At 42.3% G+C, this 19,439-nt stretch overlaps 3 protein-coding genes, 2 long non-coding RNA genes and 1 other non-coding gene across 11 annotated transcripts; 4 read left to right on the top strand and 2 right to left on the bottom strand.

Annotated features, from left to right (window-relative positions):
- Positions 1 to 59: 59 nt before the first annotated feature.
- Positions 60 to 2,833, bottom strand: CG17746 (uncharacterized protein). Of its 2 annotated transcripts, none has more exons than NM_168008.3 (4): positions 2,497 to 2,628; positions 1,867 to 2,237; positions 997 to 1,327; positions 60 to 919 (listed from the first exon to the last, which is right to left on the bottom strand). In NM_168008.3, the coding sequence occupies exons 2-4, from the start codon at positions 2,146 to 2,148 to the stop codon at positions 417 to 419; spliced, it is 1,116 nt and encodes a 371-aa protein (NP_728844.1). In that variant the 5' UTR covers positions 2,149 to 2,237; positions 2,497 to 2,628; the 3' UTR covers positions 60 to 416. The 2 variants fall into 2 exon arrangements, with proteins under 2 accessions (NP_728844.1, NP_647794.1); NM_139537.4 differs by lacking the exon at positions 2,497 to 2,628 and adding an exon at positions 2,677 to 2,833 and having other exon boundaries at positions 202 to 919.
- A 3,695-nt stretch (positions 2,834 to 6,528) lies between these two features.
- Positions 6,529 to 7,549, bottom strand: CG12078 (uncharacterized protein). Of its 2 annotated transcripts, none has more exons than NM_001259664.1 (2): positions 7,421 to 7,549; positions 6,529 to 7,334 (listed from the first exon to the last, which is right to left on the bottom strand). In NM_001259664.1, the coding sequence occupies exon 2, from the start codon at positions 7,313 to 7,315 to the stop codon at positions 6,605 to 6,607; it is 711 nt and encodes a 236-aa protein (NP_001246593.1). In that variant the 5' UTR covers positions 7,316 to 7,334; positions 7,421 to 7,549; the 3' UTR covers positions 6,529 to 6,604. The 2 variants fall into 2 exon arrangements, with proteins under 2 accessions (NP_001246593.1, NP_647795.2); NM_139538.3 differs by having other exon boundaries at positions 7,402 to 7,549.
- Positions 7,550 to 8,160: 611 nt separating this feature from the next.
- lncRNA:CR45424 (long non-coding RNA:CR45424) lies at positions 8,161 to 8,595 on the top strand. 2 transcript variants are annotated; one of them, NR_124767.1, is made up of 1 exon: positions 8,161 to 8,595. It is a non-coding gene; the product is annotated as a long non-coding RNA:CR45424 (long non-coding RNA). The 2 variants fall into 2 exon arrangements; NR_124768.1 differs by having other exon boundaries at positions 8,251 to 8,595.
- Positions 8,596 to 11,269: 2,674 nt separating this feature from the next.
- On the top strand, positions 11,270 to 12,299 carry CG43389 (uncharacterized protein). Its single transcript, NM_001259665.2, has 2 exons — positions 11,270 to 11,503; positions 11,611 to 12,299. Exon 2 carries the CDS (start codon positions 11,919 to 11,921, stop codon positions 12,063 to 12,065), a length of 147 nt encoding a protein of 48 aa, NP_001246594.1. The 5' UTR covers positions 11,270 to 11,503; positions 11,611 to 11,918; the 3' UTR covers positions 12,066 to 12,299.
- Positions 12,300 to 12,594: 295 nt separating this feature from the next.
- Positions 12,595 to 17,759, top strand: lncRNA:CR43626 (long non-coding RNA:CR43626). 3 transcript variants are annotated; one of them, NR_048218.2, is made up of 1 exon: positions 12,595 to 15,655. It is a non-coding gene; the product is annotated as a long non-coding RNA:CR43626 (long non-coding RNA). The 3 variants fall into 3 exon arrangements; NR_124769.1 differs by having other exon boundaries at positions 12,845 to 17,759; NR_133165.1 differs by having other exon boundaries at positions 13,849 to 14,257.
- On the top strand, positions 14,277 to 14,373 carry mir-282 (mir-282 stem loop). The gene has a single exon (NR_048219.1). It is a non-coding gene; the product is annotated as a mir-282 precursor RNA (primary transcript).
- Positions 17,760 to 19,439: the final 1,680 nt, after the last annotated feature.

Below are 19,439 nucleotides of genomic sequence, written 5' to 3' on the forward strand. Positions count from 1 at the left end.
TATTTATCGCTTATACTTTAGTTCCCCCTTAATATACAAAAAAAAAATTCCACTTTCTTGGGCACTACAAAACATTTTGTTCATTTTAATTTTGAAACTTCTTCGCACTCATTTCTAAAAGATCAGTTCCAAACAACTTTCACAAGTATGCTTAGGTACATAAATACTAAACGAGTAATACAATTCTTTTTTATCCATTTTGCTCGGGCATCACAAAGCATAGTAAATCATACATTAAATAGTTAGACAAGGCATATACACGCATCGTGGGGTTACAGTTAAAACAATTATTAATAATCGGAGCAAATATTTTGGTAAGGACTGTGTGGCGTACTGTGTGTATATAAAACTTAACCAAGAACACTTGCGCTGTTAAGTATAAAGAGTTGACCTAAGCGCTATTTCTGTAACCCTAATTAATCGTATATATAGTGGCTTTCGATCGCTGCCATCTTGTTTAGATGCGACGCCATCTTCACCTCGTCGTCCATGGGACCGGAATTGGATTGCTTCTGGCAGGGTTTGGTTTGCGTTTCCGTTTCGGTATCGGTTTCCGCCTCCGCTTCGTCCTTTGCGACTTCATCCTTCGTCGCGTCGCCGGCTTCCTCTTGATCATTGTTAGTCGCCTGGCTGCCATTTCGGCAGCGGGCTATCAGATCGCTGTAGGGACGGCCGTGCAGCAGGCACACCAGCACCACGGTCATATTGTCGCCGCCGAGGCCTCCCATTTGGCAGTCGGGTGCTAGGCAGTGATTCATCAGCTCTTCGCAGATCTCCTCCGGAAACATGCCCATGCCGATGCGCGTGCGACAGAACTCGAGCACTTCCGCGTTGCTCATTACATCCCAAATGCCATCGCAGGCCAGCACGATGAATTCCCAATCGTCCATGATTTTCCGCGTCTCCACGTCCGGGAAGGCTATATAGGCGCACGGAGAACAAGAAACAAGGTGATAATGCTTAACAAGAACAATGGATGGAGATGGTGATTCTCACCTGTGACGATTTGATCTTCCGGTTTTTTGTTCTCATGCTTGAATACATAGTCACCGAGGGCGCGGGAAAGCGCAAGATTGCCGTTGACGCGATTGAACTCAACCCAGCCGCCGCCTTGGATGATCCGCTTGGACTCCGCCTCGTTATTGGGCTTGTGGTCCAGCGACAGGACCTCCAGTTGTCCGTTCACGCAGGCAATGGCGCGCGAGTCGCCTGCGTTGGCGCAATAAAGCTTGTTGTCCTTTACCAAAACAACTACGGCAGTCGAGCCGGCCATCTGGTCACCACATGTCTTGTTGCGTAGCATAACGTAGTCGATGTCCAGAAAGCCCTGCAATTGCATCATATATGAGTCATGAATTAAATAGAATGGCTTGAAGAGCTTTACATGTTCTCAAAACTAGTGAATTTAAATGGCATTACATTTTAGATATCTTTATAAGTTAATCTGTTGTTTATATGTATCTTCAAAAAGTATATGACTTTAATAAACGTGAGACATATAAAGATAAATGTATAGAGGTTTTAACAAGTTGTTTTCATCCCATTACTTATCATTCTTAACAAATCTTTGTGCTGCAGATGAGTAACAATTTGTTGAAATGAGTCGCTTGAATAGAATAGAATAGGTACGTATTGTACATACATACATATATGTGTAATATGTAAAACTTTGGTTTTAAGAAGTGGGTACTACCCTCATATATCCAAGTATCCAATTATCATTTATTTAAGGACATCATCGATACCGTGCATATCCGAAAGAAGACTGCATGTGAGGAGTACATATACATAGGTACTCCAACTGCCTTCAGCGATCTATAAATGTCGCCATTCCCGCCATCTAAAAGTGACTCTGCCGTGACTCACCTGCTGCAGCGCCTGTTCGATGTTGTCGTTGTACTCCGGCCGCTTGAGAACGTACTTGTGCAGGTGCTTGCCGGCGTACTGGGCCACCGTGGCGCCTCCGTGCCCGTCGTAGACGGCGAAGAATGCCGCTCCCGGATCGTCCGGCAGCGAGAGGATGTGGGTGTGCGAGTCCTCCATGTTGATGCGCCACCCCTGCATGCAGGAGCTGCCCACGCGGTAGGCGGCGTTCTGGCAGTACGCTGACTCCTTGGCGGTCACCGGTTCCGATAGAGTCTGACCCATTGCGGCTTGTATGGTGTGCGGTGTGGAGTGTGTTGTGTGGGCTGACTTCTTTGCGGGCGGGGTTAGTGCTATCGATTTACGTCGCTTTTCTGCGGGAAAGAAGACGTACAAGCACACGGGTTAAGTTAATTACGAAACTGACTGCTGCGGAGCGCGGAACGACCGACGGCCGACTGTCAACTTCAGATACGCGTGGGCTCCGGAGATTAGTATATCAGAGGCATAAGCAAACAGACGTGGAGATTTCAGGGCCGGATCGCGATCCGGAATTGGATTCAGCTTGGGTTCAAAGGGCAGGTGATAAATGAGCGTCGATAAGCCGGATATTACGGCTGACGATCAACGTACTTCCTTCGCGTGCTCCCTAATATGTTCACAGTTTGCAGCTTATTTAAACTTATGCAAAACCAGAAAATAAGAACGGAAAACCAGAACAGCAACGGAAAACACGCAAAAAAAACGGAGAGAAGTGGAGAGAAGATAGAAGAGGAGGAGCGGCGCCAAATTAACGATGCGCTGATTACACACCTGGCGTTCACCGTTTTTGCTCCACCCTGCAAAGCGAGTACGCATCAAAGAAAAACTGTTTGGTAAAAAATTATTAAAAACTGCGCGTGTTTATTTTTTTATTGAATTTGTGTTTTGAAGTGTGAACGTGTCTGAAAAATGGTAAATTCCTAACTGCTGTTTACAAACGCATGGTAGTTGACCACACTAATGCCGGTACTGTTCAACACTGGCAGAGTGGCGCCCTGCTTGTGAGTGCGTCTCGACTAGCTTGGCAGCACTGGCGAAAAGCTTTTTGGTTTTGGCGCCTTGATTTGAATTTAAAAAGTTTAAAATCCAAAAAAATATTATTTATGCACCTTAATTGTACAAATAATGAGTGATGTTCTTTTGCCTTTCCATTGAAATTCACATTTCGAATGAATTCTGCAATTCCAATGCAAATTTCACATTATGCGGCTACTCTTTTCCGCTTCTCATTTCGCCTTTTCGTCGTCTTATCTGCTCTTTTATTTTTTTTGTTTAGCTGGCGAGTGCATTGAATTTTGCGAATTTCGCTTTGGGCTTGCGGCAAATATACGAATTCAAGGACAAATGACGTCAGCTAAGCACTTTTTGCGGTTGCCGCTGCTGCTGTTTTGTTGTTGCTCCCATATTGTTGTTGCTTGGGGAATTAAAGCTTGACTGGCATTCGCCGCTGCCAACGCCTCTGCTTTCTATTTATTGTCTTCTTCGTCTTCGTCTCTTTTTTTGGGTTCTTTTGTTTTGCGCTTTTGGCGAGCGCAAAAAATGTATTAAATATTTGCACAGCAGCAGCAAAAGCAAAAGCCACAGAGCAATTTTTGATAAAGAACTAGTGGATGTATTTCAGAGGTCCCTCTCCATTTCCATTTTATTCGCATTATCTTTGGCGCTCTGAAATTGTTTCGGCAAACAAAGTCAATCAGAACTTTGTTGTCGAACCTACATATGTACATACGAATTGGTATCACCCGCCTTTATGCATTTATAAGTAGTACAAATTTGGAACTCAAACAAAGATTAGATAGGAACGAACATACACTTCCATACAACAACAACTATTCTTAAATTATTCGAATTTTGAGGAATAATGTTCGACACTTTATCTAGCTTGGCTTGCTAGAAATCGTTTTTAAATGTGATAATGCACTTAATTTGGCTCAGTGTATTATATCTCTGCCTTTCTTATCGTTCTGTTTGGTCATTGAAAGTGCAAGGCGTCAACGTCGCTGCACGCATTTTATTTCCCAACCTCTAGAACGCACATTTATTATGCATTTAACGTTCCCCGCTGACGACTGCAACTATCGACCCCGCTGCCACCGCCCCCCCCCCTCGCCAACACTCGCCTCTTGCCATTTAAGATTCGCTTTCGCTTCCCCTTTTATTTTAGCGCACTCAGTAAAATTTCCATATTGTTTGTCAACCGCGGATTGCATCCAGGCTCGGTTTCGGTCCCTGAATCGCTCTCCAAATCGGAATCGGAGTTGGAGGCGATCAACAGCTCCATATGCAGTCTGCATGCAAATGCTGCACTTCGGATCGCAGCAACACTGAGCAAAATAATATTAATATAATATATAAAAATTTATTTCATTTATATTATTATTATTTTATTTATAAATTTAAGTTCTTCTTACTTCAAGTGGTAAATATTTTAATCTGGCTTAGTAAATGCCAGTAGATTAAGAATATTAAGTATACGCTTAGGTGGCAACCAAACTAAATGTATCTTTTCTATATATTTCTTCAAAGTCGGGCCTATGGCCACATTATTTTTCCAAGTGTATGTCCCGCTGACGGAAAGGGACTGCGACGGGGGCCGGACAGACCAGGGCCCACAGATATCGTCGTCAGGCAGTTCAATCACATTGCACAAAAGTTCGAGGTCAGTTATAAAAATAAAATTAAATGCCCTCGCTGGTCGCGCGCCCCTTCCCCCCCCTCGCCATCACCGCTCAACAGTGAGCTCTTGGATGGGATTGGAATTGGAATTGGATTGGGTTTTGTTTTACATTAATTTCTGTTTGAATGCGACAAAATGGGTTTCTTTGTCTTTGGCTAGCTGGCTGGCTGGCTGAGCAGGATCGGGATAATGGGGTTGCTGCACGCAGCTCCTGCTCCTGCTCCTGTTTTCTGGGACTGGGCACAAAGGGTATTGTTCGGGGACATTGCGGGTCACTCGAGTGGAAGTAGGCCACTGGAGTTCTGTGTAACTTGAGCACCGTCCGATCGGGATCGCCGATGCAATTGTGTAATGTGAGCCGCGGCAGGGCAATGACTCCTTTCCCAAGGATAATGAAGGAACTTGGTCGCAGGGCAGGAAATCAATCCGTTGCCATCTGCCAACATACTTAGATCAATATGAAGCTTCAATTACTATCAAAGTATTGAGCATTTTTAGTTTTTGGTGACCGCAATCTAGTATGTTTATTAAGCTATGGAAAATGGTGACCCAGACGCTACGTTTGAGAACTGCGATTTCTGCGAAACCTAACGATAAGATACATTTCCACAGATGCATAATAAATACGGCATCCAAAAGGGCAAACTTCCCAAAGAATCGATGTTCATTGATGTACAGGAGGACGTGCGCTACTCTCTTCTAAGCTCGGCTAACAAATATATTTTGTTTTTGGCCAACAGACGGGCCCAGACAGTCGCTGACCGGTGGAATGCTGTTGAACTTAATTTCGGCTGGCCGTACCGCAATGAAATGAAATTTCGATAATTTCCAGGGAATTCATGCCACAGATTTCGGCGCGGCGCGACGTTCGCGGCCATGGCCGATCCTCAAAGCAGACCAAAGCCGAAAAACCAGGGCCAAACTAGTTGGACGGGCTGCCCTCCACTCCGCAGTCGAGTGTCCCAAGGATCCCAGACGCAGGTTCATTAACTTGTTTGCCCCGCCGCGCGGAGGCTGCCTCACTTTTTTATTTTGGGGCCGCCGACGTCTTGCTCTTCAGCAACCACCATCCACCGTCCAGATATTCGAGATTCGAGCATCCAGTATCCAGCATCCGCGACGAGACAATAATGATCTTCGCTGGAAACGCGAGCCCCTTCACCGCCAAAGTCCCCCATTCCCCCTGCAAAAAGATCCTGCTCGCCGGTGGTGATGATGGTGACTTAATTGCCGCACCCAAATGGCTGAGCTGGACTAGGGATTAGCACGAAAAGTATTCGATTCTCCAGAGCCGCATTGGTGGCTCTCCAGGGTATGTAGTCAAGTGAAAATAGTGTTGCTTGAGTGTAAGGTGCGGGAATTGAAAGATTTCTGTGGAAAAACATCGAACTTAAAGCCGCATTCGAAGCACTTAATTATCAGTGTTTTTGCTTTCTTTGAGCAAAACCAGTTTCAAGCCAAGTACCAACTCAGATCGAAATGCAGATGGTAGAACGGGCCAAGCCCTATGATCCTTGTGACATTTGCTCATTTTTCACTGTCGCAACTCGCTAGCCGATAAAGTGGAGCACATTGTACTAGCCTCTGATTAATATGAGTTGTGGCCTGATATCGCTGCAGCCTTGGCCGAAGTCGTTTACTCAGTGAATCACTTGGCCTTCCACTTTTTCCAATTCTGGCACATGACTAAGCAGACCCTTGGGGCATGACTAAACCGAAGACAGTGGAAGATGTTGCTACACCTTGCTGTAGATCACTTGCGCAGCAAAATATAAATCTTAATGAAACATAAAGGATTCCAAATACTGTTGTTTGATAACAACCCGTGAGACATAGAAAATTGCGCTGTGTAGAGATCTCTAAATGACTATCAAAGAATAAATTTCAAAAATCACAAGCACACATTGACCTTTGATCAATGTGCAAAATGATAAGTCAATGTGATTCAGTGCTTTAAAATTTAACAAATAAATGAATAGAACCCAAAAAAAGAAAAAAAAAAAACAAACAACCAACATCATCTCACTGAGCAAAACTTTCGAAGCGAGTGCAACGTTTGAGCATCGATCGCACATCCTTCATGAATCGCAGGGCGTCCAGAAAAGGTAACAAATTGATGAGGGCCTCGTCGCGACAGCCGATTTCATAGGACTTGATGAGAATGGCGTTTTCCGCATTGAAACTGCACTCCGTGCTGGAGTTGTCCAGCAGCACAACATTGGACAAATCCGGGCAGGCCAGCAGTACGGACTTGGACCACTTTCCAAACTGTTCTATGCAATGCTGCCGGTAGAGGCGACTGTTTAGGATGCCACGTCCCCTGTCCAGAAAGTCGAGAATCGGAGAGGCATATATCTCGGCTCCGGATGTGAAGACAGTCAGGTCGTACCACTTGGATACGCGATCGAGGAAGTGATCCAAATAGGGGCGCTTGTAGACATAGATGGTGGCTCCATAGGCCGGCAAGTAGAACTTAAAGTCATGCGCAATTCGTGGTATATTCTTCGGTTTTTTTCCCCTCTTTATAAACCACGACGTGATCATGGTGTTATCCATGTCCAGGACAAGTGTCTTCCTGGCCACGAGACTCAGTCGGCTTTTGGAAACGGGCGACAGGCGATCCTCACTTAAGTAAATGATGGGAGTGTACTCCACGAAAACCCTATAAACCTTCTCCAGAAAGAACCACAATCGGGGAATCACCACACAGGCGATGCCCATCATCAGACCCATTGTGGCCAATCCAAAAACGCTGCATAAATGCGTTAGGTGGATTGGTAATTGGTAAGAATTAAAAGTGGTGCATTGGTTTTACTTACTAAATTATAAGGAACTCACTTTTAAGCTGCATCACATGATTTTAAGAACAATATGTATGCAAAATTAATTAGAATAGAAAAGAGTGGAAAAAACGATAATACTAAAATTTCAATAAGTAGTAACAGAAATGGTAAAACGAGAGACAATTATTGTAGGGAGTTTGATTATTGAATGAGCCCCACCCCTTGACAACAGAGTCGAAGTCGATTGCTACCTGATTGATTGCACACTGAAAAAAAGTCTGGGGAAAGTCGAGGAGATGTTGCCTACCATTATAATGCTATAAAGCCAATGATGATGATATAAAACTCTATATGCATGTGTTCGTGAATAAATCCCATAGATAAAAATCGAACTCTCAATGAAATCTTCTTTCACGATTAGTCAGGAATTTTCCTCAATACTTATGTACTTAAAAGTTATAGATACATAAAATAGTTATGTACCACAATCTAGTTCGTTTAATAATCGTATTTGCCCCGAAAATTGCGTATACGACATGGGGAGCGGCGCACGCGAAGTGGGATTAAGAATGTCATTAATCAATTTCACTGCGACGAATATAATTTTCTTCCTGTTTGGATGTTATTAATCAAGTCATTGTCGATACCATATAATTTTCTGGCCGTGTGGATATTCCAAGAACATGCCCGGCCTGCAGTTCCACTTGCAGTGGGTGTTAAACGATCGGGATGTGCGTGTGTGTGTGTGTTGGGGGAGTAGCGATATAAACAGCCGTGAAATGCAGTGCCAGCGCTGACGCACAAAGACGAGGATCGGGATCGGGTTCGGGGCATATATGCTATGTATGTATGCAATATATATGCTATATGAGGAGCAGCCACAGCACTGGCGGAAGTTCGCCCGGCGATGTCACTCGTGTAAAATATGGCACTGGCCTTGGGAGCAGCACGCACAATGCGACTGCGCCGTCAAGACGATTAACAGCAGAAAAGGCAGCAAGATCAGCCAGAGCTGGGAGAAATAATAAAAAGTGCTGCAACTGCAACTGTGGCCATGAAGCCAGCGGCGTCATCCAGAAGGAGAAGGAGCAGCACCATATTGTGCCCATCTGGACCTGGCCTGCACGCGATTGGGATGGAGTGCTAACGAAGTTACATTTAATTAAATATAACGATGGATTTTCATTTGGAACTAATTTATTTATTATCATTATAATTCGATTAAACTAAGCTTACACTAAAACTAAGCTTAAAATATGGCAGGAGGCTATGTTTCTTAATGATGAACTGGTATATTATATTTTCGAAACTTTCATTTAATGTAAAAACACTGTTATTAGTAAATGGAATCTTCCATAACAGGGTCCACCCCAATCGATCATCCCACTCATTAGGTTTCTTCCTCGTCTGAGAGGACCAGAGGTCCCGAGGCTTGCGTTTTTGCGGTGACTGTGGCGTCTGCTGGGTGTCAACATTTAGCCGCATGTTGTGCGGCTGCCACAACTGCAGTTCCCCAATTCTGGATAAAAAAAAAAAAACGCCGTCAAACAGAAGGGTGAAATTAACTTCGGAGTCGGACGAGGAGGAGTGCTTAGCACCCGCATCCAGGCACATGTGCTGTTCTTCTCGACATGCGACATTCGTACAGTCGCCGAGTCAATCAGACCGGAAAATATGCACAAATTCCAATGGCTTTTGTCATGTTGCAAGGCGATTGTGACTACATTTTTGCCATTTCTATTTCCCAAATAGCGGCTAAAACAGTTGTGGCCATTAACTTAGTGCTATGAATGTAGTTACTGTTCTTGTGAATTGCTTAATTTCCCTTTCAATCATCTAAAATAAATAAATACAAATGAATGAACCAAAGTCATTACCCTGCCTAAAACACATTTTCTTCCCTTAGAACTTTGTACCCCTTTTATATTTCGAATTGCAAATGGAAGGGTGAAATTAGCGGCAAGTGGAGCTATTTTCCGCGCGGTGTATGGTTATCACAACGCTTATCTCACTACGCGATTGTCGGAACCTGTAAACGCGATTTTGTCAGCCAGGTTTTTTTGGCTGCCAGCACTTGACGTGTGTTAAATTAGCATTAAACAATAATTTTGTGCCTGTTTTTCTTTTTTTGGCTTTGCCGCTGTTGTTGTTGCTGTTACTGTTGTGGTGAATGCAAAATAAATTGCGCATAAAGTTTAATCACTTTGACTTTGCACAACACACACGCACGCACACACACTTGCAATGCCAAAAAATAAAAACGCACAACAAAAGATTCTCCACACACAGATACACAGATACTGAATACAATATCGGCAGCAGCAGCGCAAACCAAAACAACAACGACGAGCCCAGTGGACAGTGCAAAATAAGTATAAAAATAAATAAGAAAAATTAAAAAAAAAGGAAATAAATAAAAAAATACACAAGGCGAAGGCGACGATGGCAACAGGCAGAGCGAGCGGGATGCAAATAGAGTCAACAACCTCCAGTGCATTACTCACTTTTAAAGACCGTGTCTGTCCTTCAACGAAAACTTTATCTCTGTCCCTCACTCGCTCGCTCTGCATCTGCATCTCAGCTTTTGCTCCCTCTCTCTCTCGCTCGCTCTCACTCGAGCAGCCCGATTCGTTTTTTACTTCTTATAATTAAACAATTTTGCAGCGGCACTCCCCCAGCGCCCCCATTTCGTACTCCCCCCGCCGTCTTCATCTTTTTCCGGACAAACAGAACCCGAAAAAGTGATCTTGCTGCACGGAAAGAAATCGAATCGTTGTCTAACAATAGAAATGCTGCTTTATAAGGCAACCAATTGAAGTCTTTCGTTCTTCAAAACCTAATTCAAAGATTAACCACTTTTTTGCTATATCTATCCTTAAGCTTTAAAATTCGAATAGTAATAGGATTTAACTCTATAGTAGTAGTATCTTATCATATTATCAGTACGATTTTTCCCAAAGTGCCATTGTTTTTGGTCACTATGGTCTTGTTCTTGTTCCCGGAGATTTGCACAAGTGTGCAGAAGACAGTCTTCTATCTCCACTTTATCGATGGGGCTTCGGAAAGTTTGTCGATTCCGCTGCTGCGCATTTTGGCGAGATGCGAGATGAATAAACTGTTGTACGCTTGCGTGACCTGTTCGCCATCTCGGTTGCTCCTCCTGCGCCCTCTTTTCCTCTCTCTACCCCCCTCCCCCACGCAAAGGAAAGAGACGGAGCGATTGCCACATCCGCCCTGCATGTTTGTGCGCTTTTTGTGCGACTAATGTCATTGACTGCAATTTGTTAGCAAAGTATTTCGACTGATAAACAAAATCTGCACGATGCCAATGAACCCGGCTCTCTAAAATTGCCATCCGAAAGCCAAAACAACCCGAAATTGCAATTCGCGCCCCAATTGGAGAGCAACTAGGTAGGCGTGTGTAACAGAGATAGCAATCGGGCCTTGCACTCACACTCCCTAAGGAGCAGAGGTGGATTCTAACGGGGATTTGACGGAACGCGAATTCTTTAGCATTCTATATCTGCACCTTATAAGAATTTCCACTGAGTTCTAAGTTGAGATTTCATAATATTTAGTATTTTAACTATGTTTTTTCGTATAAGTTTTGTTATTACTCTGCTATGACTTCCATAACCCCTTTTTAGAAGTGCTTTTCCTTATCCGCCTCTGCACATGAGCACAGGTTGGCAATGCCATAAACAAAGAATTCCTTTTGTTTGTTGATTCGATTTTTGTTCTGCGATCTTTTTATTTCTTTGCAAATTGTATTTTTATTTTTAAATAAACAAGCCGAGTTCATTGCATTCGCCAGAATAAGAATATAACAAATACGGCACGAAAAGCACTCGACAACCGACAAAAGGCGCAGAAAAACAGGAACGTCGACTGACATACATGGCGTATAATTAACGGCTGCGCGTGTAGAGAGAGTTCAAGTTACTTTATCAATTCTTTCTTTTTCGGGACCTAACAATACTCATACTTGCACTTAAGTAGGCGGAGTGAAAGCCAAGTCATAATTTCGACGATGCGTATACATATATAGAATCAATCAACTGATTAATTGCAGCTGTGCAACGCTTGAGTTTTTGCCTCAGCCTTTCGTCTGGTGACATAGTTTACTCGATTAATTATGGTAAGTAATAAGGGTTTAAAATAATTGAAAACCCCAGCACTTGCGTGTATTATATATAACGATGATTTAACAGCACCTCCTTTATAAATAAAACCAATCCCTTCAAGTGCGAACAGCTATGTTTTCCGCTCATCTGGCGCATTTATCAGATGGTGCCATATTTCCTCGGAGAAGAAGGCATTGAATGTCAGTGGTGTTCGGATTACACTAAAGTCGGTCAATAACTTCGGACCCCTGCACAAAGCGTTTAAGTGACCACAAGTGATCGAGATGTTCCTCTTGTTGTTTACCCCCTTGCCAACTGATCTTAAGTTTGGGATGCCACGCTAGTTTAGTTGACCGGTTTAATGACTCGAACTTAATTTGCGCCCTCGGAGAGAGGAAAGTAGCCAGCAAAAAATGCAAGCCGAAAAATATGCGAAACAACCAGGCAGACAACACCCAACGGCAAAAACTCGGCCTGGAGAGAAAGAGGCAGTGGCAGCGACGCGTCTGGGGGCTTACAATGGCGGTCGCAACACTAGTGGCGCTTGTAAATAGAGACATAACGAAAAGGTATTAAAAATGATGCGGCAAAAGAAATAACTGCACTATTTTCCATAAAAATATTTTGAAAAATAAACTGTTGCGCCGTTTTTAGAGATCTTAAAAACCTCTTTACGTCAACTTTGATAACTAATTGAGTTCCTTTGCATAGTTATGATTTTTAAAAATAACAATTTAAGATACATGATATTCCCTACATGAACAATTAGTGGTTTATAATAAATAAGCAACCTAATGCGTAAGATCCCACAATCTTGACCGCTACTGTGAAAAGGGGGGGATCTGCGTGAGTGTGCGTGTATGTGGGGAGAGGGCTGCAGTGGGCGGGGCAGGCTGCAGGAAGAGCCCCCAGGCGAGCGTGTGTATGTGAGTGGGTCGCCAAAACAGACAAAAAACGAGGAGTGCATACGAGCAGAAGCAGCAGTGCTGCCCCAAAAGAACGATGCTCGAACCGAAAGTAACTCATATTCGCGGCTGCGAGAGTGTGTGCGTGTGCGGCGACGGATCAGGCAAATATATAAAGCGGCGATCGGGCAATGCAAACTGCTCATTCCGTCGCCGTTCGTTCCGTTCGCTTTACTTTTCGTACTTTTCTCGCATATTAAAAAGTCAAACAAAATAATAAAATGAAGCGATCGCACACATACTCACGCACATACGTGTATATGTTCGTACATATATATATGTACATATGCATACATATATATGCACGCAATGGCCGCCATTGACGCCGACTGCGCTGCCGACTGCGCTGGCGAGAGTATAAAAGCATAAAATCACTTCGTACTCGGGTTTATTAAAACCAAAACTGTGCAAGTGTCAAGATCGGTTAGCAGCAGCAAAAAGATAAATAAGAAATAGCCAAGGACCCATAAAATAAATAATCTCAATACCAAAAAGTTCTAGTGAAATTCACAATTCTGACTTGGAAAGTGAAAGTTTGGCCATTAAACGTACGATTAAAATCCACAACAGCACGATCAAAAATAGTATCAAGCAATTAGCGCAGAAAAAGTAACAAAAAAAATTTTAAAAAACAGGAACGCGACGTGCCCGCAAAAGCGAAAAAAAATTAAAATCGAAAGTGTTCTACTGACATGGATTACTTTTTGCCGCCCAAACTACAAACACAACAAAACGCGCAGAGAAACTAGCACTACTTTTTTCTATTCACCCATTCGGAGAGTGAGAAGAATCGGAGAGAAGGAAAGAGAGCAAAGGCCGGTCCGAAATAGAAAGCACTACACTGGAAAATCTGTTAATAAGAATGCAATGAAAGTAATACGAAACACAGATATATTTAGCTTATATTACTCTTAAAACTCTAGAAAAATCTAGATCGGTTAATATAACAATTTTAAAATAGCTTAGTTGGCATCGATGTTACGGAAAAAATTTTTCCAGTTGTACTTGAAAGGCAGAAATATTTCGAGATTTAGATTTATGAGTCTTCCTAAAGAAATTAAATTGGATAGAAAATGTCTTTTAGATATAGAATACAGGGTGATGCCTAATCCATTAAAATCGAGCAATCTAAAAAGTGTCATACCAGTTAGATTGGGTGTAACCAACGCAACGTTCTCACTGTGTAGATAGCGATCTCTTCTATTCGGCGGTGTACGTGCACTTGGCCATTTGTCTCTCCATTCTCCATTTTTCGCGCCTCGCTCTCAATTCTCTGCGCTCAAATCCTCTAGCAATTCTAATTCGTATTCTCGCCGCCTCGCTTTGAACTTGAACTTTAAATGCACAAACCATAATCGTGTATGTTATGTTGTTGCTGGCCGAGGGCGTGCTCTCGCACTCTGGCAAACATGGGCTCTACGAGTTTGCTATATATACGCAGCGCAATCAGTTGCGAGGCAGCACTCGTTCCATGTGGGCGCTCGACAATCGCCCGCTGATCAGTTTTCGACTGGCTTGCAATTAATTCGGCTCTTGACGAGCCCCAAAAGTGAAAGTCGCGAGTGAAAGACGTGGCAGTTTTATATTAAAGAAAAATACGAAAACGGGCAGCAGATCAAACATGAACAGTACGCAAAACACGAAATGCGAAACGGCGGCAACAAGTTAATAAATTAAGACGGCAAACGAAAAAATCCAGATTCCGAGCACTGCAAAGAAAGTGGCACAAATGCTTTGCTTTTATCGTAGGAAATTCGCAAAAAATGTACAAATAAAACGAAAGAAAAGTTGCCACTATCAAATCCCACCGTTCTTTAACTATAGTTTCCTTCTAAATCTAGCCTCTACTAGGCTTTGTCTGTGCATTCGAAAGCCGATCAGACATAGCCTATAAGAGGTTAGGTGTACCAAGGCGAACAATCAGCGAAAACGGAATCGATTACAGTTTTGGAGATCGTGAGAGGAGGAGAAGAGGCGACTGCTTGATAAGCCCGGACCCTCCAGCGATCTCCAATCAATATTACTTTCCACCTACATATCTCCCCCTTTCAGCTGGTTTAATTTTGGATTCCCCCATCTGGCTGGCCTATTTTCGCCTGGCCTGCGTTATTTATTAGTTAATAAACCATTAATATATACTTGAATAAAAAGGCGTTTCTCTGATTTTTGATGAGTGTGCGTTTTCATGGGACGGACTCATCGAGCGATTATTGCGAGTCGGTTTGGCGACTTGGATTTGTTGATTTTACTTTGTTCTCGGGTTTTGCTGGCCACACAAAGCGGATTGGATTACAGTTTATTATCGAACTTGAAGGCGCCAGTCGCCAAAACAGCTGGTAATTTTCCAATACATGAATGGCAGGAAAATCCATTTGCGTCGTCATGAGAATTCTATGTGGTGCAGTCCACCCGCGATGATAATTTTTAAGATTTGGGAAGATTGAATACATATGATATCATATATGATATGAATACAATTTTAATAAAGAAAAATTATGCTAAAAAAATGTAATCAGAATTTGTCTGTGAATAAGACATAATGCTTTAAATATGTAGGAATAGCAGGGTCCGAGCAAAAGCGTGACAAGAGAAACAGCAGGAGAAGCGACAGCAGAATAAAAGGACAGAGAAAACGGAGAAAAGAAAAGGCCGGGCGGGGTTCGGTGTGTGGACAGCAAGCGTGGAGTAAAACCGAAAGTTATTAACGGAAAACCTAAATGTTATAATAACCGTGTGATTTTCAATTGTTAACTACTATAATAAAACTCTAAGTTGAGTATATCTCAGCTTACATTTATTATTCATAAAAATAGGATAAGAAGTTGGTACGACATCGAACCAAAAACGATGCGAATAATGCTTAATCATTTAGTTATCTATTTCCAAAGCTGCATAGAGTATTTCGATGAGGCACCCGAAATTAAAAATATTTTTTAAATTTTGAAAAGTATACAACGGTTGCACTGCTTGTAAAAGCTTGAACAGCTTTTCTAAGAAACTTTCATACACGATCATTTATCGAACTGCTTTAAGTAAAGTTAAGTAAAGTAAATGTAAGATACTTTACATAGACAAAAAAACTACACCGTGGGAAACATAAAATTCTTTAAATAAATACGTACAAGTTAAAGGTTTTATTCTACTAAATACGTTTTAATAATTTCCAATATTTTATATTTAACAACCATTATATTAACATTGAAATAAAATAATTTTTGACCCACAAAATAGTTTTTTGAATATTGAACAAACTAAGATTTGAAACATGTATGGCCTGAATGATATAAGTTTTAAATCTACAATTCGATAATTCTGTAGTTCCAAGAAAAAGCTTTAAAGCTTTTCAAGGCCTGCTGTGCTTCTACTGATTCTTTCATGAAGTTTCTGCAGATGGCTCCTCATTTGTGGAACTTCAATGGGTCGTTTGCGAACTGGAAGTTGAGTTAACTCCCACATTGGCAATTCATTGGCTTCTGTTGCCTTGGTTTATCTGCACAGGCTGCACATAAAACACGTTCGGAATGACCGAAAATGCGTATCAGACAGACAGTCTACCATTTCGGTGGATTTCTCACACATAAAATCCGAGTTGAAATCGAAGACATTAACCGAAGGAAAACGGATTGCAGCGCAGCATCGTTCATGTCTTCCCTAATGGCTTGTACATGGCACTTGAGCACTCTGCCGTGCCGTATTTATGGCCTGCACTCTACCATTTGCTGTTGTCTGTGCACAGCGAAAAAATTCAGAAAGTAAAAAGGCTAATAAGGATAATCGTTACTCTACGCGTTCTTCTAAATTTTAATTCTTTTCAGTGAATGCAATTTAGAAAGCGATAGAGGAACACAATTTCTCAGAAATTTGTAATCCTCTCAAGCAATATGAATGTTTATATCTTGAAGATTCTAAAGACATCGGCGACTTTTTTTTCTCAATGGTCACAGCAAAATGATGTTGTGAAATTCTTTAATGAGCAAGAAGAAGTATTGTTGAGTGTGATTTTACTATTTTCCAGCTGCCGGCTGCGCACGCCGCTTATGCAATGTGCAATGTGAGGCTCATCATCATGGGTCTAGCCCGAGTACATGGGCTAACATTTAACCCACATCCAGCTGACGGATCCGTTCCTGGTCCATTGGCCGCGGGGATTGACCTTCCCCCATCTCCTAAGCCAGCTTCTTCCGCGGAATGTGTTCGAATTTGTCGGAGTTAATTGAGTAACACGCCCACCGCGACCAGTGAACAGGGAAAACAAATGATTGCAGTTAATTAAATTTAAGCAAAAGCCCTGCCAGCAGCTACAAACAGCATCAACAGCGTTACCAATTCATTGCAGTAATAAATTGACCCACTTTCGAATCTGCAACCTGACCCAACTACATGGCAAATGTAGAAAAACAACAAGCGCAAAATGTATATATGTATAAAAAAAACATACACAAAGCCCAAAACAAACTTGGCTGTAAAATCGACAAGCGCCAAACAACAACAAACAAGCCAGAGCAGCCAGCAAACCAGCAAAACAAACTCAACACTTTAGTGCAACAGTTTAGTGTCAGGCAAAACGAATGACTTAAGAAACGAACGCGACCGCCCGACGACAGTCGCCCCAGTCGCTCACCCTTCATCCATCCCCTCTCCCGCCCGCTGAGGCCGTCTGCACGTGATCCGGCGATCAGTGATGGCCACTATTGTTAACCAAAATGGTTGGTTGGTAAAATTTGCATATAAGTTACCGTAATTGTATCGGAAACTAGCGGATTTTTTACACTCCATATGATATTATTTCTTTTCAGCGGTGATTTTAGTCAAATGGTCAATTATTTCTCCTTTATGAAAATATTCGACATTAATTAATTCTTTTTGTTTTAAATTGCTAAGGTAAATTTGTCTTCTGTGGAACACTGAAATATACATTGATTAAAACTATTCGTAGTGGCTAACTAAGTAGAATTTCGTAATGCTAATGCTAATGCTAAAAGCATTTTTTTGTAGACATAAATTTCCTTGTGAATAGCTGGCACCTGCTGAAGTGGAACAATTTTCACGATTTTCGCTTTAAAACGGCCAAATTCGCCACTCTGTTTGCCCGACCACTGCACCACACATTGCACACACGAGTGTGTGTGTGTGTGTGTGTGTGCTCTTCTCGAAGCCAAGAAAATTAGTCTGAATCGGAATCCGAGTGGCGCGCAGTAGCCAAGAGGGCGCGACTCTGTTGCAGTCAGCGCCAATTCAACTTCAACTTTGAGCGGCAATTGTTCGCCACCAGCCAAGGTATCCAAGAAAATAGTGGGGGGAATTGAGTAATTGACTTCATTGGCTGCTGCACCGCTTTTTTCCTGTGGCTTCGAGCTGCTTAGGTAAATTGCAATACTCTGCAGACAGATTAGTTGCGGAAACGGGGATGATTGGGCAAGTGCAGACAGAATTATTTGGGCGGTTTTCGAGCCTGGGAGAAAGGGAAGTAGCTCAACGGATTGTTGTGGGTGGAATGCAGGTGAATGGATATGTATTTAAATTGGGCCATTTTTTGTCACTGACAAAATCATGTCACGAATAAACTAGTTACTACTCAATTATTTAGGTAGTTATTTCACAAATTGCATACTCTTAAGTCAAATGATTAATCTTAGGGCTTATGAAAGTAATCATGGATAACATTGAATGGAACAATAATATCAGCTAATACCCTTTGATGATAATCCCCTAACCGATCGCAGTGCACTCATAAGCCGTCTTGAGGGTATTACTATGTGATAGATTCTGGGGTGCTAGCGATATCTTGGCCACCAGCCACTTGTCCGGCTCAGTTCAGTCCAGTTGGTTTCCAGTGAGGCGGTCAGTCGGATTTCATGCTCTAGATAATAACATGCAGTTGCTGCGAGTGAGTGCTTTGAATGCAAACTTTTGGGCTGCTTGGCAGCGAAAAGGCGAATAATAATACAAACACACAAACACACATGCGCACGAAATATAAATTAAAACTTGATATTTTATTGACTTTCAACATTGGACGGGTTATTACCCGTCGAATGGAATCTACACGATTTAATTTACCGAGTGGATTTGAAAAGCAATTCAAATGCGAGTCAACCAGTAATCCAACGGCGATAAAAACCCAACTTCCATTGTCTGCAAGGTGTTAAATATTTGTTGTATAATCCGCTCCACAAAAACGAGCAAACTGTGTTGGGGTATACAACTTAAAAATCGATTAACATCGCCGTAATTATGGACATAATTTTTGGTGATCAAGTGTGGCAACAACAAAATACCCCTGAATGAAAGCGGTAAATGTCAAGAAATTAGCGCAAATACATATATATGTATGGATATATACGGGCCACAAAAAGTATATATGCATCTGTGGGTATATCAATTTTGAATGTGAAAATGCTTAAATACCAGTGACCAAGTGCAACCTTGAACTTGAAATGATTTAGGGACGACTTAAGCATGGCTTAACTTTCACTTTTTCAGCCAGCTTATGAGAGGCTTCTGATCTTCAGAAGGGTTTTCACACACATTTGCATTATCTTTTGTTTTCTTTTGGGAGGAAGGCAAACCGGGTGTAGACCAGACATGTGTCTTTTGGTCCGAACGCGGTGCGTGTTGGCCCGAGCTGACAAGGTCAACACCTTTCGTTTCCTTTTCGGGCTCCACTGGCGATCACATATTGGAAATGAGCCAACTTGTGGAGCACTCGACTTAATTGACCAAGTGCAGCCGGTGAGAGATACGATATTGCGCATACGCCCTGCTAGTTGCCACTTGTTAATTAAAATATTTGAAGTAATTACATAAGCAAAGTCAGCTAATTACCAGCGAGTAGAGAAATCCACATAGCCAACCGACGCCAATAGAATGACAAATGTCCGGGCGCCAATAAGATAATCAATCAGCTAGTCTATATAGTCTATTATTAGATCACTTTGGTATTTGGTCATTTAAATACACTCTCATAAAGATACCTTGCTCCCCC

The sequence above is a fragment of the Drosophila melanogaster genome, chromosome 3L (assembly GCF_000001215.4).
Source record: "Drosophila melanogaster chromosome 3L".
In the NCBI taxonomy this organism is placed as follows: domain Eukaryota; kingdom Metazoa; phylum Arthropoda; class Insecta; order Diptera; family Drosophilidae; genus Drosophila; species Drosophila melanogaster.